The 13842-nt window shown below is 42.4% G+C and overlaps 1 protein-coding gene across 1 annotated transcript in view; it reads right to left on the reverse strand.

The window, feature by feature from the left end:
• Positions 1-6037: 6037 nt before the first annotated feature.
• Positions 6038-13842, reverse strand: part of LOC131569862 (ovostatin-like) — a 29155-nt gene continuing 21350 nt past the window's right edge. Inside the window, exons 28-36 of the mRNA XM_058822179.1 lie at positions 13310-13475; positions 12488-12708; positions 11208-11423; positions 10955-11079; positions 10677-10767; positions 8180-8251; positions 7509-7611; positions 6655-6729; positions 6038-6317 (exon numbers count right to left, since the gene is read on the reverse strand). Of these exons, the coding sequence (XP_058678162.1) occupies positions 6677-6729; positions 7509-7611; positions 8180-8251; positions 10677-10767; positions 10955-11079; positions 11208-11423; positions 12488-12708; positions 13310-13475 (1047 nt within the window). The 3' untranslated portion in view covers positions 6038-6317; positions 6655-6676. The remainder of the gene's footprint in view (positions 6318-6654; positions 6730-7508; positions 7612-8179; positions 8252-10676; positions 10768-10954; positions 11080-11207; positions 11424-12487; positions 12709-13309; positions 13476-13842) is intronic.

Consider the following 13842-nt stretch of genomic DNA (forward strand, 5'->3'; position numbering starts at 1 on the left):
GATTAACAGTCTGGTTGAAGTAGACCAATTTTCTGTATATTTGTCACCAGATTCTGACTAAAATAATACATTGACCTCTCTTTTCCCTTGCTTCACTTTTAAACTCAGCTGCATATGTTCAAGAAGCTTGTGAAGATTGCTCTTTGGCAAAGTTAGAGAGATGGTACTTCATCACCAGGTCTGTATTTCATAGAATCATGGAATGGTTTGGGTTGAAAGGGACCTTAAAGATCGTCCAGTTCCAAACCTTCTACTATGGACAGGAACACCTTCCACCAGACCAGCTTGCTCAAAGCCCCATCCAGCCTGGCCTTGAACGCTTCCAGGGATGGGGTGTCTGCAGCTTCTCTGGGCAACCTGTGCCAGTGCCTCACCAAGTTCCCAGTAAGGAATTTCTTGCTAACATCTATTCTGAACCTGCTCTCTTTCAGTTTGGGTCCATTCCCCCCTGTCCTGTCACTATATGGGCTTTTAAGTAGTCTCTCTCCATATTTCTTGTAGCTTCAGATACTGGAAGAGGTGCTTGGTTTTGGGCAATGTTGGAGAAATGTCTGTACACAGACAGATTATCTTGCATTCTTGACTCAAAAAGAGGTTTTTGCCAGCCTAACTTTGAGTGTTACCTGAGCCATAACTTCAGACCTCAGATACTTTTGCTGTAGTGCACACACACACCCACACACACACATCTGTGCGTTTGTAGATAGGGAGCAATGAGAGGGAGCCTTGGCAACAGTAGAATGAGCTGTTGGATTTAGTTAAATTTGATTTAGTTATCTTTGTTAAAAAATGTCCCACGAGCTTAGTACTGAGATCTTTCTGCCACTGAAACCGTTCTGCTGCAGCCACAGTTAGACACCAAAAATTGTGCCTTAATGGTTGTGGTTTGGTTTATTTGAGGCACTAATATGTTCAACCAGAACAAGATTATCTTTACAAATAAAATCTGTCTTGCTGTGAGAAACTAAAGTAATACTACTTGACTGCAACTAATGTTTTCATATAGGGCTGCTCAGTCACAGTAATTTCTGTGTCTTTCTGTGTGGTTTCCTGATCTCAGATTTCACTATTACTGAAAAGAGCTGTATTTCTTTCCTGTGGGAACCATCAAATGGCTTTAGGGAAATTACAAGAGTCTCTGAAGCTCCATGGTTTTTCCTGCTTTTGATGCTTTTGTGGCTGCTAACATTTCATATAATTCTAGTACCCCTTCTCACTCATGCAGTCTAAAGCCAGCTTGGATGTGTGTGCAAGACCTGTATCCATATATTTGTGGCGTAGGCACTCTCAGCTTTCTTGTGAAGGGTTTAATTGCTGCATTCAGAATAAGATCAATGCAAAGAACTTGGTCATTACAGCTACAAAAATTATTGAAAAACTCTGAGTTAATCTGTGATTTTGGCCATGACTGCTTCCTATAACACTGTCTTTTAGAAGATTAGTTTGTAACGATTTGTTTAGACATGGTAAAGGTTGAAATGCTTGGTTTGGCCCAGGTGTGTGGGGAACAATGCTGAAACATGGTAACTACAGATAAAGTTCTGCTTGGTCAATAGGGTCTCTAGTCAACCATGCAAGATTTCTTTCATTGTTCTAAGACGTGTGAACCTTGGCAAAGTCCTCTAGCAGCTGAAAGGATGATGAGGTCATAAAAAAAAAATACGCATATCCCTAGTGGAATAGTCACAGCTTGCAGTGATTTTGATGAGTGATGGAATTTTTTTCAACAAAACGTGGTGGTGGGGAGGACTGCAGTTTATTTCAGTGGTCTATGATATCTGGAAAAGGCAGACATACAAAAAACGGAGGTATTTGAAGGTCAGCCAGTTGCAAGGCTTCAGTGGCTCTGTCGAGTGTGCTTTCAAAACTGAGACCTTTCTCCACATATGTGTGGAGGCTGAAATCTGAGCAGGAATAATTTTGAACTGAAGTATTAAGCCTGTCCTTGCTAGTTTTGGTGCTAGTGCAGTTTTGGTGACAAATGCCAGTGAAAGGTGAGTGAAGCTGGAATCTGACTGCTCTCACTGCACCTGCACAAGCCTCAGAGTGGATACTAGTGGATATACAAATGAAATTATCTTTCTTAGTTGCACACAGATTCCCTGGCATCTTTTAGGCTAAACTATGAATGCAGTGCTATAGTCAGGCTAGTAAGAGAGTCTGCATTTCTTTGGGAGTACTTTGCGGCTTTACTGTCCTTGCATGGACAGGAATTAGAGTTTTTCAGCCCTCCTTTCTTTGTGGTCTTTATAGGCAGCATCAAGGGTTCAGGTCAAATGTGAAGAGGTCACCAATAAAGTATATGAATAAGCCCTCAAAAAATTTCTGGTACTTAATAAGTTCATTCTTCACACTTGCAAATACAAATCGGGTTTTAATTACAGTGGGAAAAGAAAATACCTAACAATGAGTATTAAGTGGGGAACATTTGACATGTAATCCATAAAATGTAACTAGTCAAAGTGGGACAACTAGTCTGGTTTCATGTTCCCCCTAAACCTCCCATGCCAGCAATCAGCTCATGACTGGTACTGAGAAATTACCTTGTGTACCAAGAGCTGATGCAAGCTGCACATGATATTGCCGTGTATTGGCTTTTCTGGCTACCAGAAAGGTGCCTGAGACCAGCCATCTCTAGCATGCTGAGGGAAGCCCAAATCATTCTCTGACTTTTTCACCTCTGATCAAACCCCTAACCCTTTTCTTCTATTCCACAGCTGTGCACAACTATCCTCTCTTTGTAGCTTCAACTTCTGCACTCTGAAGGTAGAAGCATTTGCTTTCATTTCAGGTGACAGCTTGTGACAGGCACATGTAGAAAGATGTAGCTCTCTGAGGCTTTCATATTGCAATGGCTTTTCTCTGCTTTATGGAAAGCCTGTTTTTTATTTTCATTCTGCAGAAATGACTCATAAATGCATTGCAGTGACAGATTTGTAGGTGTTTGAAGCTCCATTTGTCCCTCTTATTTTCTTCTCTTTCCCTTCATCAGTTTGGAGCAGAACAGCCTAGCTCTGGCTGGTTGCCCTTCGTCTCTGGATTGACTTGAGAAGGGTCGTACAGTTCTGCTTTCCCTTAGGAATTCAGCCACCAGCCTACAGATCCTACAAGAGTTTTACTGAGGTAATCATACCCCTAAAGTATTTTCCTGCAGTTTCAGGCACTGTTGATGTAAGAGACAAATAATCTGTCTGAACTGCAGGTTGGTCTATGAGAAGAGCACTACAGAGGAGCAGTGTTTTTACTTGTGTCTTTGGATGCAGCTTTATGGGCCAAAGGAAATTTCTTGGACATTTTTTGGGGGAAATGTTATATGTCTAATCCAAGTGCTCTGAGAAAGAAAGGGTGGATCTCACTTCAAGCAGTAAAATGATTTTATATAACCAAGAGTTCATGTGAGTTGAGTGCAAGACATAAGACCTACATCTTTTAGAGCAGGGACTACCTCGTCTCATTTCTTTGAAGTCTGTCTTCAGTGTAGGCGTGATGCTGCTAGGACTTGAATGGGAAAGAGAGCTTGGGGTTAGGAGTCTCTCACAACTGGCTGATAACACTAAATGTTGGAGGCTCACTCTCTTTTTGAGTACTTTGATCTTTTTGCCATTGACCAACATCTTGCTTCTAAATCCATTTTTCTGTTGTTACAAAGAATTTTTCTTTCTGCCACGACATCCCAGAAATTGAACTTGTTCCAGACACATTATGGAAGGCGTGCAAATGCTATTCAGAGCCTGCAGCTTTCTCTCCCTTTATCTGTTATTATTATCTACTTGGCAGCAAAACAATACTCTTGTGTTACCTGATATATTAATTGCACTACTTTAAGGATGCCCCCCAGGGAGAGCCTGTTTGTGCCTTCAACCCCTGACCTTAGGCCTGAAAAGTTTTTTGATTCATTCCCCTCACATAAAGGCCATTTTTCCTTTGTCTCCAGTGAAAATATATTCTGCAGCTATATATTGAACTGCTGAACACTGTACAGAACAAGCTGGAGGATGTGTCCTTGATGAAGACTAGCCTGTCTTTTTAAACTTTTATTATCTTCCTAAACAGCTGAGGTTTCCAAGTTGTCTCAGGCAAATAGGGAATAAGAGAAAGTCCTGATTGTCCTCTTTTGAAGAACTAGGTTTTCTTTATTGTTACTTACCCATAAACAACCAGCACTGGGCAAAACTGTCTGCTGGAGAGCACTGTGTGGAAAGGAAGGAAGTGACTGGAGCATCATATCCATGCCTAGTGTCACTCATAGTTTCTCATAGCACGAGTGCTTTGCTGTTACACAAAACAGTGTCAGAGTCCTGGCAGCTTGTAACTCTGGGAAAAACTTCCAGAGCCTGTCCTGGCACATTCCTATGGGCTACAGCAGATGGTCCCATAGGAACTGCACCTTTCTGCACACTGAAAGCCAAAGGGAAGATTGATACATGGTAATTTCAGAGTTCTAGAGCATCTTTCTAACTATAGCAATTAAAGAAAACTGAGTGTAAATGTATTTGCCATTTTTGGAGATGGGATATGGGCCTTGCCATTTTCTGATTGATTCACATGGTCCTACAAGGTCAGTATCTAAAGCTCCTTTCAATTGTTATGTCTTTTCATCTGACTTGCACTGAGGTTAAGCAAACTGAATTTGTGAAGCAGCAGCGTCACATGATGCAAGCTCCATGAGAAAAAAATATTGGGTCACTAGTTGCACTGCAGTTAAAAGTGTTAAAGAGGTAAAAGAAGGCTGTAAAATGCAGATTTTGCTATGTACTGCTGGCATTGTTCCATGCACTCCCTCTCAGCCTAGTGTTTTGGAAATTTGTAGTAAAATTTAAATGCTGTGCTTTTGAATGCATCTGCATTTCATATCAGTTTCCATCTGACCAGGCTTGCAGTTGGCCATTCACTGGAATGGCATTAAACAAAGGCTTTTGTTTAGCAGCAGGCTGAGTTTACACAGCTGAGGAAGGTGGATTGAAGTAGCCTGACTGACCCCTCTTGAAGCTCACACAATCTTTTTTGCTGACAGGGATGGGAGAGCAAGGGGGAGTTTGGGGTCACTTGGCCCCTTAACATCTTCAGAGTCATAACTTACTTCTCAGCATGTGTCTGTCTGTAGCAAAAGTCACCACAGGTCTCATGCAAACATGAAAACATTGCTTTCAGTGTGACTTTTTTGGGTCAAAGGTTGTGCCCAGGGGTGGCTTCTGATGGGAAGAGAAATGCTAGGGATAGAAACTCAATGTTTTGAGCAGAATTAAAAGATTTGAAAGCCACTCACCTCACAATATTTTTTTCTCAAAATGTCATTATTTTTTTTCACAAGGTGGAAATTCCACCAGAATTGTCAGGGAAGAAAATAATCTTGTTTCTCAGTAAACCAAGCTTATATGCAACTTAAAAAAAACCCAAAACAACAAAAAAAACCCAGCAGAGAACTCCATTCCCGTATTTCTGTATGTCCTAAGGAGAGATGTAGATGGCATATGTGATCATAAATGTTATTGAAGTGCTCCTTCAGGCTCACCTGCATGCACAGTGCTACCAGATGAAAAGCTGCTCTGTGCCTGATGCTTTCACATGCCAGGTGGAATTTAGAGAGCTGAGAGAATCAGGGCATGGAGCCAGGTTCCAAAGGGTGTTAAGGCACATAGCTCACATCAGCAAATTCACAAACAGCCTTAGGTTCCTATGTCAAATCTCTCATATGTTTAGAGCAACTCTCTACCTGCTTCCCAAGGTTTCCTAGGTCCTGGTGTGGCTGAATTCTGCTTTTTTTGCTGGACCCCAGTGCCACTCTCAAGCTGAACACCCTTCTGCTGGTTAGTTTCTGTTGGGCAGTTCTTAGAGCAGGAGGCTGCAGTTGGTGACCTCTCCAGGTCCTTCCAAACCAAGATTTATGGTCTCCCACAGCTTCCAAATTTATTTTGCATCTTTCTGGGATTACACTGAGCCTGAGGGTCTCTGTCATGGCTTCCCCCTGTCAAAAAGGTTCCTGTGTTCATCCAGTTCTAGGTAGACCAAGGAGTGGAGGCTGGGACAAATATCATTGCCAATCAGAATGTTTTATTACAAAGGGCAGTAAAATATGAGATGCTAATCTGAAGAAAACATTTCTTTCTAGATAGAGGCAAGACTTGCACAAAAGTTGTCTTCCTGTGATTAGACTTCTGTCATCTGTAGGTGATTCAGTTCAATTGCTGAAAAAGCTGAGGATCAAAGGAATTTCTTCAGGATTTTCCTTCTGGATAATGGAAAGACCAAAACAAGTAAAAACTATAGAAGCAGCAGCAGCACATTATTCTCCAGGATTAGGATTTCTTAAGAGGAACCTATGGCACAGAACACACATTTCAAATTAGAACCTTTACACAAATCTCCCACTGGAATTTGTCATAAGTTTCAAAACAAGATGGATGGTCAGGGCCAACAATTGCACAGTATCTCCCTTGTCAGGAAAAGCATTTTATTTAAAGCAGTTTCTAATCCACACTGACCCCAATTCTTTTTGAAGTGTGGGCCAGAATGGGTCATTCTGATCTACAGCAATATGAGATTTGTATATTTCTCATTATTCTACATGTTTTTCATTGTGCTCCCAGAAAAAACCCAAGTCTCTTATCCTCTTCTTGTTCTACAGCTGCTTGCCTGACATTTTTGAATCATTACCTCTTCTGGCACACATCTGATTTCAGTTGGAATATGTGGAGCAGGGAGTATTGTACTCTGAAAGGCCATATTCATCTGGAAAGAAGGAAGGAAGAAAACATTTGTATAAGAGTGAGAAATCATTCTGACCCCAAACTATCTGCATCTGCCATTAACATGCTACAAAACAGAAGACATTTGATAAATTTTGTGGTAGACTCCCAGTTGTCAAGGCACCCAGTTGCAGGGCTGCATAGTGAGAGACCAGGGCACTCTGACCATGTTTGTCAGGACACATCATTGCTGTCACCATGCAAGTCGTGGATCAGGTGGCAGAAAATGCACTCCAGGGTCAATGCTCTGACTGCTGCTGCTGCTGCTAATCTGCTAGGATTCAGTTCAGGCAAGCTGGTCAAAGGCACTTATTTCTCTAGTTCTAGTTACTTAAACTCCTCTTTTGTTAAATGGGATTGTCATTCCTAATTAAGTATTTAAATTCCACTAAGGAAGATCCTTTTGATGCAGCCTACAATGATGATATTAGTAAAAAAATTAGCTAATGCAATTCGGGGAAGTCAGGAACAGTGCTGCCTTTGAGTTATTGATTTTAACCATCATGTCCAAACTGTTGAGTGAAAGTGGAACCACATGTCTTTTTGTATGTGTTTTGTAAGAATGAAGCTCTCAAGTATCACTTTCTTATCTGCTTTACGTTGAAATGAAACAAGAAATGTAAACACGGGAGGGCAGGAACTGTTTATGCTCTGCAAAACCTTTGCAGTCTAATAATCAAAACCAGCAGAATTGCTAAATGGGTCTCTCTTTGTCCCTCCTTTGTCACAGGTTTTACTGAGGCCTGCTGGAGGGTGACCTACCTGTTTCATAGTAATCATATATATGCACAGGCACTGGTTTGATGTCTGAGACAGGCAGGCTTTGCTCCACACTGAAAGAGAAGCTGATTTCCTTCTGGGACACCTGGAAATGGCAAGACAAGAAGATGCATCAGAACTGTTTCATAACTATCCCTGAGGCTAAGGTTGAACAGATTAATTTCTGCATCAGACTGTGTGACAATGTGCTATTCTACAGGTCCCTCCAGTTCGTAAAGTTGATGTTAAATCAGACAAATGTTTAAAAGCTGTTGCTAAATATGTTTTGCTGCTAAAATTGTGTGCTCTTTTATTTTCTTTTCTCCTCCTCCTATTTCCATTGCCAATTATCCCAACCTAATTCCCTGTTTGTGTGGTTTTCAGCACATCAGCATTCATCCTGTAATAGAAAATGGCTGTTAGTTTCTTTCCTTGCTTTTTCCCAACTAAAATCACCTTCAGTACCCCTAAGAATGTTCTCTCTACTTTTCTCCCTTTAATTACTTTGATCACATATCTCCATTATCCCCTGTGATATTGGATTGAGTGAAGTACTTTTACATCTTTAAGGCACTGGTATCGTTAATATGCTATTAATACGATTTTTCTTTTATTTGGAAGCCTGTTTTAAACTTCCAGTTTTATTAAATTGAAGGGAAACCTCCCAGACTTACCTTCTGAAGGTAGAAGAGTATGTGGTTGTTCTTGATGTCTACACGATCCACAACGGAATTCTCAAACCGAAGCTTTAAATAAGGCAAAACACAGCAATGTTAGCACGGGAGACTTGCCAAGGAGACTTACAGATTCCGCAGCAAAATGCGTTTGAAGAGGCTGCTGTGCTCCTTTTATGCCACCCCGCCATCTAGTCGCCAAATAAAGAAATGCAGGTTGAGTGTTTTTACAACCTGATGCGTGCAGACCAGTCACAGTGGTGAACAGTTCCACCAGCCAGCTTTGGTACTTGTAACTTCCATCATCAACCTAAGAATTCTCTCATTTCAAACCGAATTTACAATTAATTTCTGCAGCTCAAGCTGATTCACTTGCTAGTCCATTGTAAGTTTTAAATAAATGTTTAAAAACATTTAGAAAAGAATGTGAACAAAATTATTTTAATATCAAAACATACACACCTAAAATATTCTAAACTTTAAAAACCAGCTTATTTTCTTGAAGTGTATATGAAGAGGAGTAGGATGCCAAACAGAATATCATCTCAACAGAAAAAAATCTTACAAATAAAATTTATTAATTTCATACAGTTCTAGCCAAAAAAATTCAGGCTTGAACACTGAATTATTATAAATACACAAAGTATGAGCAGATTCTACCGAGAATTTAATTCTTCTTTTTATCTGCTTGAAAATTACAGGTCTTGACTTGAAGGTAACTCATCTATTGCGAACTTAAATTGTATTAAGAACCTAAACTAGTTGCTTATCAGTGTTGTCCCCAGAATTGTCATCATCATAATCAAATTTCTGGATAGTAAAGGAGGAGGATCAAAAAAGGACCTCCTTTTTTTGGTTGTTTGTTAAACTTTACTGTAGAGGAAGAAATAACCCTTGTCAAAGGGATAGTAATGCAAAATGCCAATTGAAGCAATTTAACTATGGCAGAAGTGTTTCTCACATAGATTCTGTCAGGCTGTATGACTACAGACTCATGCACACAGACACTAAGAGCACAGGGAAATCCCATTATCCTGAGCAGAGCCACTGGAGCACTCTGACCCTCCCCCTTGGGGCTGCCATAGTCAGAGTGTGAGAGCCACAGGGTGAGTCAGCAGCAGAATATCCCCGGATCACCTTGCAGACTGAAGGGGAATGCTGCCTGCAGACCATGGGGCTGAATATAGGATGCTGGGACTCAAGAAAGAGTTTTCATGGGGTGTTTAGGGAAAAAAAACAGAAGTAACAAAGAGAGGGATAAAATCCAGTTGGAAGGGAAAAGGGTGGAAAATGAGATAAAAGAGGCCAATTGCACATGAACAGGTTGGTGGTCAAACACACTTGTCTGCCCTGCACCTGGTTACCACAGCCCCTCCTGCCTTCTTATTAATCTCTGTTCCTGGCAATTTTCCAGGGTGAAAGGTTCTCTATTCCATGTGAATGTGTGTGCAGGGAGTGCAAGTCCCTGACGAGAGGATCAGAGACCGTGTGCCTGGGGTGCCAGCATCCTGGGACACCAGACTGCAGGCTTGTAGTGACGGGAGTATGTGTGTCAGCATGTGCTCCCCTGTGACAAACTGGAACAGCAGCCAGCTCCTGAGTCAGGCAGAAACCTGACCCAAATGTTGGAGACACCAGAGCATCCAAGGCAGCTACCAAAGGCAGCAGAGTGTCCAAGCCTACTTCTGGAGAAACCATACAGTCTTGGAGATGCACATCTGGAGCAGCTAGTGGGGACTTATTTGCCTGTCTCTGCATGTATGTGTCTGTCTGACATCACTGTGAAACCAGAGGACCCCAGCTCACCTACTGCATGTTAAGAATGCTTATAGAGGCCCTCAGTATGCATGCATGGGGATGGGGACCTCAGTTCCAGGCACCGAAGCAGGGCTCAGGCCTTGAAGGAAGCACATGTCCAGGCGCCACCAACTCAAGTGTCCAGCTGCTGGGCAGACTGAGTGCCTGAGGCCAGCTACCACGAGGAGCCACATTGTGTATTTGCATGTATCTATGTATTTGCATGTATGTGCTTGCACATGTTTATGTATTTATTTATTTCTCTTTCCCACAAATGAGATTTTAATCTGATGAGGCAGAAAAAGGGAAAAGGACAAAGCCATTTGTGCTATCTGTGTTTGTGGAAGTGCTGTCTTTCCTCTCTGCTGATCTGTGTGGCACATATATTATGTATATATGGCTATATATGTGTAGTGTGTATGTCTGCTTATTGGGAATATAGACTGAACTTTGCTGTTGGTTGGACCTGGGGATATGAAGTCTTAGTTCTCCTGGGCTAATCTCCTGAATTTGGCAACCCCTAACAGATCTGTCTTCAACACATAAACAGCTACAAATTTGAAGTCCAGAGTATGTGAGAGGTGGCTATGCCCAGGGACTTTGCAGTAGTCCCATGGGCTCAAATTTGCTAATCAGAGATTGTGTTTATCAACTTCCTATGTTCTTAGGCTTTATCATTCACATTGGTCCCATTTTTTACCTTTTTCAGGGAAGATTCTTCAGGAACAAATCCTGAGAGCATTTTCACATCAATAATAGCCATGTTGGAGACGTTGCGGTTTCCTGTGTAACTAAAATGAGAGAAGTTATGTTAGTCTGGTCTGCAAATGGAAAGGAGACCAGTGGATGACATTTTTAGCTCTCAGTAATCCTGTTTTTCTTCCTAAGCTGCAGAGCAGCAGTTAACTGCCTGTACTTCTTTTCTTGGATGCTTTACCAAACTGTGAATGCAGGGGTAGGTCAGTAAAAGGAGGTTACCTGGCAGAGAGGACAAGGTCAAACTTTGGTGGATAGTTGCCTGTGCAAGACACATTTGCTGTCCTTACAGACAGAGAGAATCCTGCAGCTTTTTTTGGCAAATGGATGTTGTATCTCAGGGTGGTCTGAAAGAGATAGAAAGTGTGGGATGGTCACAGACCTAAGGGAGAGCATGACATATGGAGAGGAACAAAGCATGGAGAGCCCCCTGCTTAGTTCCCAGAGGGTGGTGCTGAGTTCCCAGCTTGCTTACCTGCAGATAGACACAGCTAGTGCCATTCACCTCCACGCTGTAACTCCCTGGAATAGTGGGTAAGGACGCCTGCTGCAGTAAGAAGCGGTTCTTGTCGTTCACCTGGAAAATCTTACTGGGGGTCTCCATGAAATGGACTTGGACTGTATTAAGGTTTTTTTTGGAGAAGGTGAGATATCCATACTGGGCTAAAGCTTGGAGAGCAACCACAGTGTCCTGAAAAGAATAACATGATCCCCAATTACATACTCGGGTGTAAGATGGTGTGTGAGGTTAGCGCAGCTCCTATTTCCCTGATGCCTTGTCAGTACTCATGAATGCAGGGGGGCTTTCAAAAAGCCAAGGAAACATGACACAAGTTCTTGTAGAACTTGTCCTGGTGGACAGAAAGCTGTCCCTGAGCCACCAGTGTGCTCTGGTGACCAGTAGACCATCTGTGGTGCATTAGGAAGGGCTTTGGCAGCAGGTGGAGGGAGTTGATCCTGCCCCTCTACTCAGCCCTAGGGAGGTGTATCTGGAGTGCTGTGTCCAGTCTGGGCTCCTCAGTACAGCAGAGACATGGAACTCCTGGAGCAGGTCCAGAGGAGCATCATGACAAGAATGATTAAAGGACTGGATCATCTCTTACAAAGGCTGACAGATCTGGGCCTGTTCAGCCTTGAAAAGAGGCAACTGCAAGGAGATCTCAGAAATATCTGAAGGGAGGGTGTCCAACCTCTTCTTGATTGTGCTAAGTGATAGAAGAAGAGGCAATGGGCAGAAACTGATGCACAGGAAATTCCACCTGAACATGAGGTAGAACTTCTTCACTGTGTGGGTGACTGAGCACTGGGACAGGCTGCCCTGAGAGGTTGTGGAGTTTCCCTCATTGGAGATGTTCAAGAGTTGTCTGGACACTATGTGCTCTAGGATGACCCTGCTTGAGCAGGGAGGTTGGACCAAATGACCCCCTGTGATCCCTTCCAGCCTGACACATTCTGGATTCTGTGATTCTGGAGCAACAGATTTTAATTATTGCACAAAACCTGGCATAATGTTGTGTCAGCAGTGACTGCTGTCCGTGGCCAACTTGGAATTCAGGTAAATTCTCACTGCTGAAAACCAAATTATGTGTAAAGCTATGCAGATCATGGTGTACCTTTGACAAGGCGACCCATGAAAGCACCAGTTATCCAGTATTACTCAAATCCACATGCAGTCAGAAAGATTTGTTATTTTTCAAGATTCAGTTTGCGGACTGTACTGCTCCAAGACACTTTCTTTTTACCACACCCAGTTACCTGGCTGGAGGAAAAGCCACCATATGGGTTCTGTTGTTTGATAAGCCAGTACACAACACGGGAAACGTAAGATAAGTCTTCTGGAGTGAGTTTGGTTCTGTTGAGCAGAGCCAGGAGCACATAGCTGGTCATTTCAATCTCAGCAGAAGGGGCACGGGAATAGAAGTCAGAGAAACGTTCTGCTGGTGGCATGTTTTCTCTCTGCCAGTAAACAGATCCACCTGAAAACAGAGAAGTGGGGTGTAAAAAGCATGGAAAAAACAAGTTTTGTCAGATCTTGGTGTCCTGAACTGGGTAAGTTTTACTACCAAGCTGGAAAAGAAAACAGGAAGGGATGGAAAGGGAATAATAAAAGCAGGCTGTATAAGACAAAGAGGGATTGAAGTGAAAGCAGTGCAGTAGAAGGATGCTAAGGCAGTTGCAAACAGGAGCACATGATGTAGCAAAGGGAAGTGGGTTTGTTCAGCATTACAAGAGGAAACTAATTGAAAAATTAGGTACAATCTTTCTATTGAAAGATTGGGCTTGAAAAGATCTTGGAAGACCTTGGGCTATTGAAAGACCTTGGGCTGAGACATTCAGGGGACTCTATCTTCCCCTAAATTATTTCAAAATTTCATAGATAAGCCACAGCTCAAACTTTCGTGATGCCAAAAGAGACAGACAGAAAAACTCCTAGAAATAAATTCAGTAGCATAGCAGGCATGAAAGGCAAGGGAAGGGAGAGCATTCCTGACAAAACTGTGCATCAGAACAGCTCATAAGATCCAACAGGCCATTCCATCTGCTGCACTGCCTCTACCATGGCCATGCTGCACTTACCAGCCCTGACAGCTGCCCCGTCCAGCTGCTCAAGGAAGAACTGGCGTCTTTCCTCTCTGCCAGCCAAGCCATAAACATAGGCAAGGAGAGCCTGGTTGTACAGGTTGTGGACCCCACTGTTAAATGCAGTCTCCAAACAGTTCATGCCGCTCCGAACAACGGGATGCTGGTAATGCAAAACACAGTGGGGTGTCAGGTACTTGGATTTGTGTCTCCACACAATACTTTCTAAATACCTCCATCATTGCTTAAGCTGCAATCTCTGACTCTTCATGCTAGAAATATACATGATCCATGGCATGTTTAATAGCCTACAGAGTGTATCCTGTGAAAAGTGCCCTTCCAGTCATGCTGCCTCCTTTCTAAATTTATTTAGAGGCAGCATGGTCAAAATAAGAGAGCACTGTTTCTTTTTCTGGCTCATGAGATGAACCTGTTAAAGAGAAACCTTTGTCCCTTGGTTGCTTTAGCAATAAAATGTGGATTATTTCTACAGAACTATGTAAAGTGCATTGAGACCTCATGATTAAGCA

Source organism: Ammospiza caudacuta, chromosome 2, assembly GCF_027887145.1.
Source record: "Ammospiza caudacuta isolate bAmmCau1 chromosome 2, bAmmCau1.pri, whole genome shotgun sequence".
NCBI lineage: Eukaryota > Metazoa > Chordata > Aves > Passeriformes > Passerellidae > Ammospiza > Ammospiza caudacuta.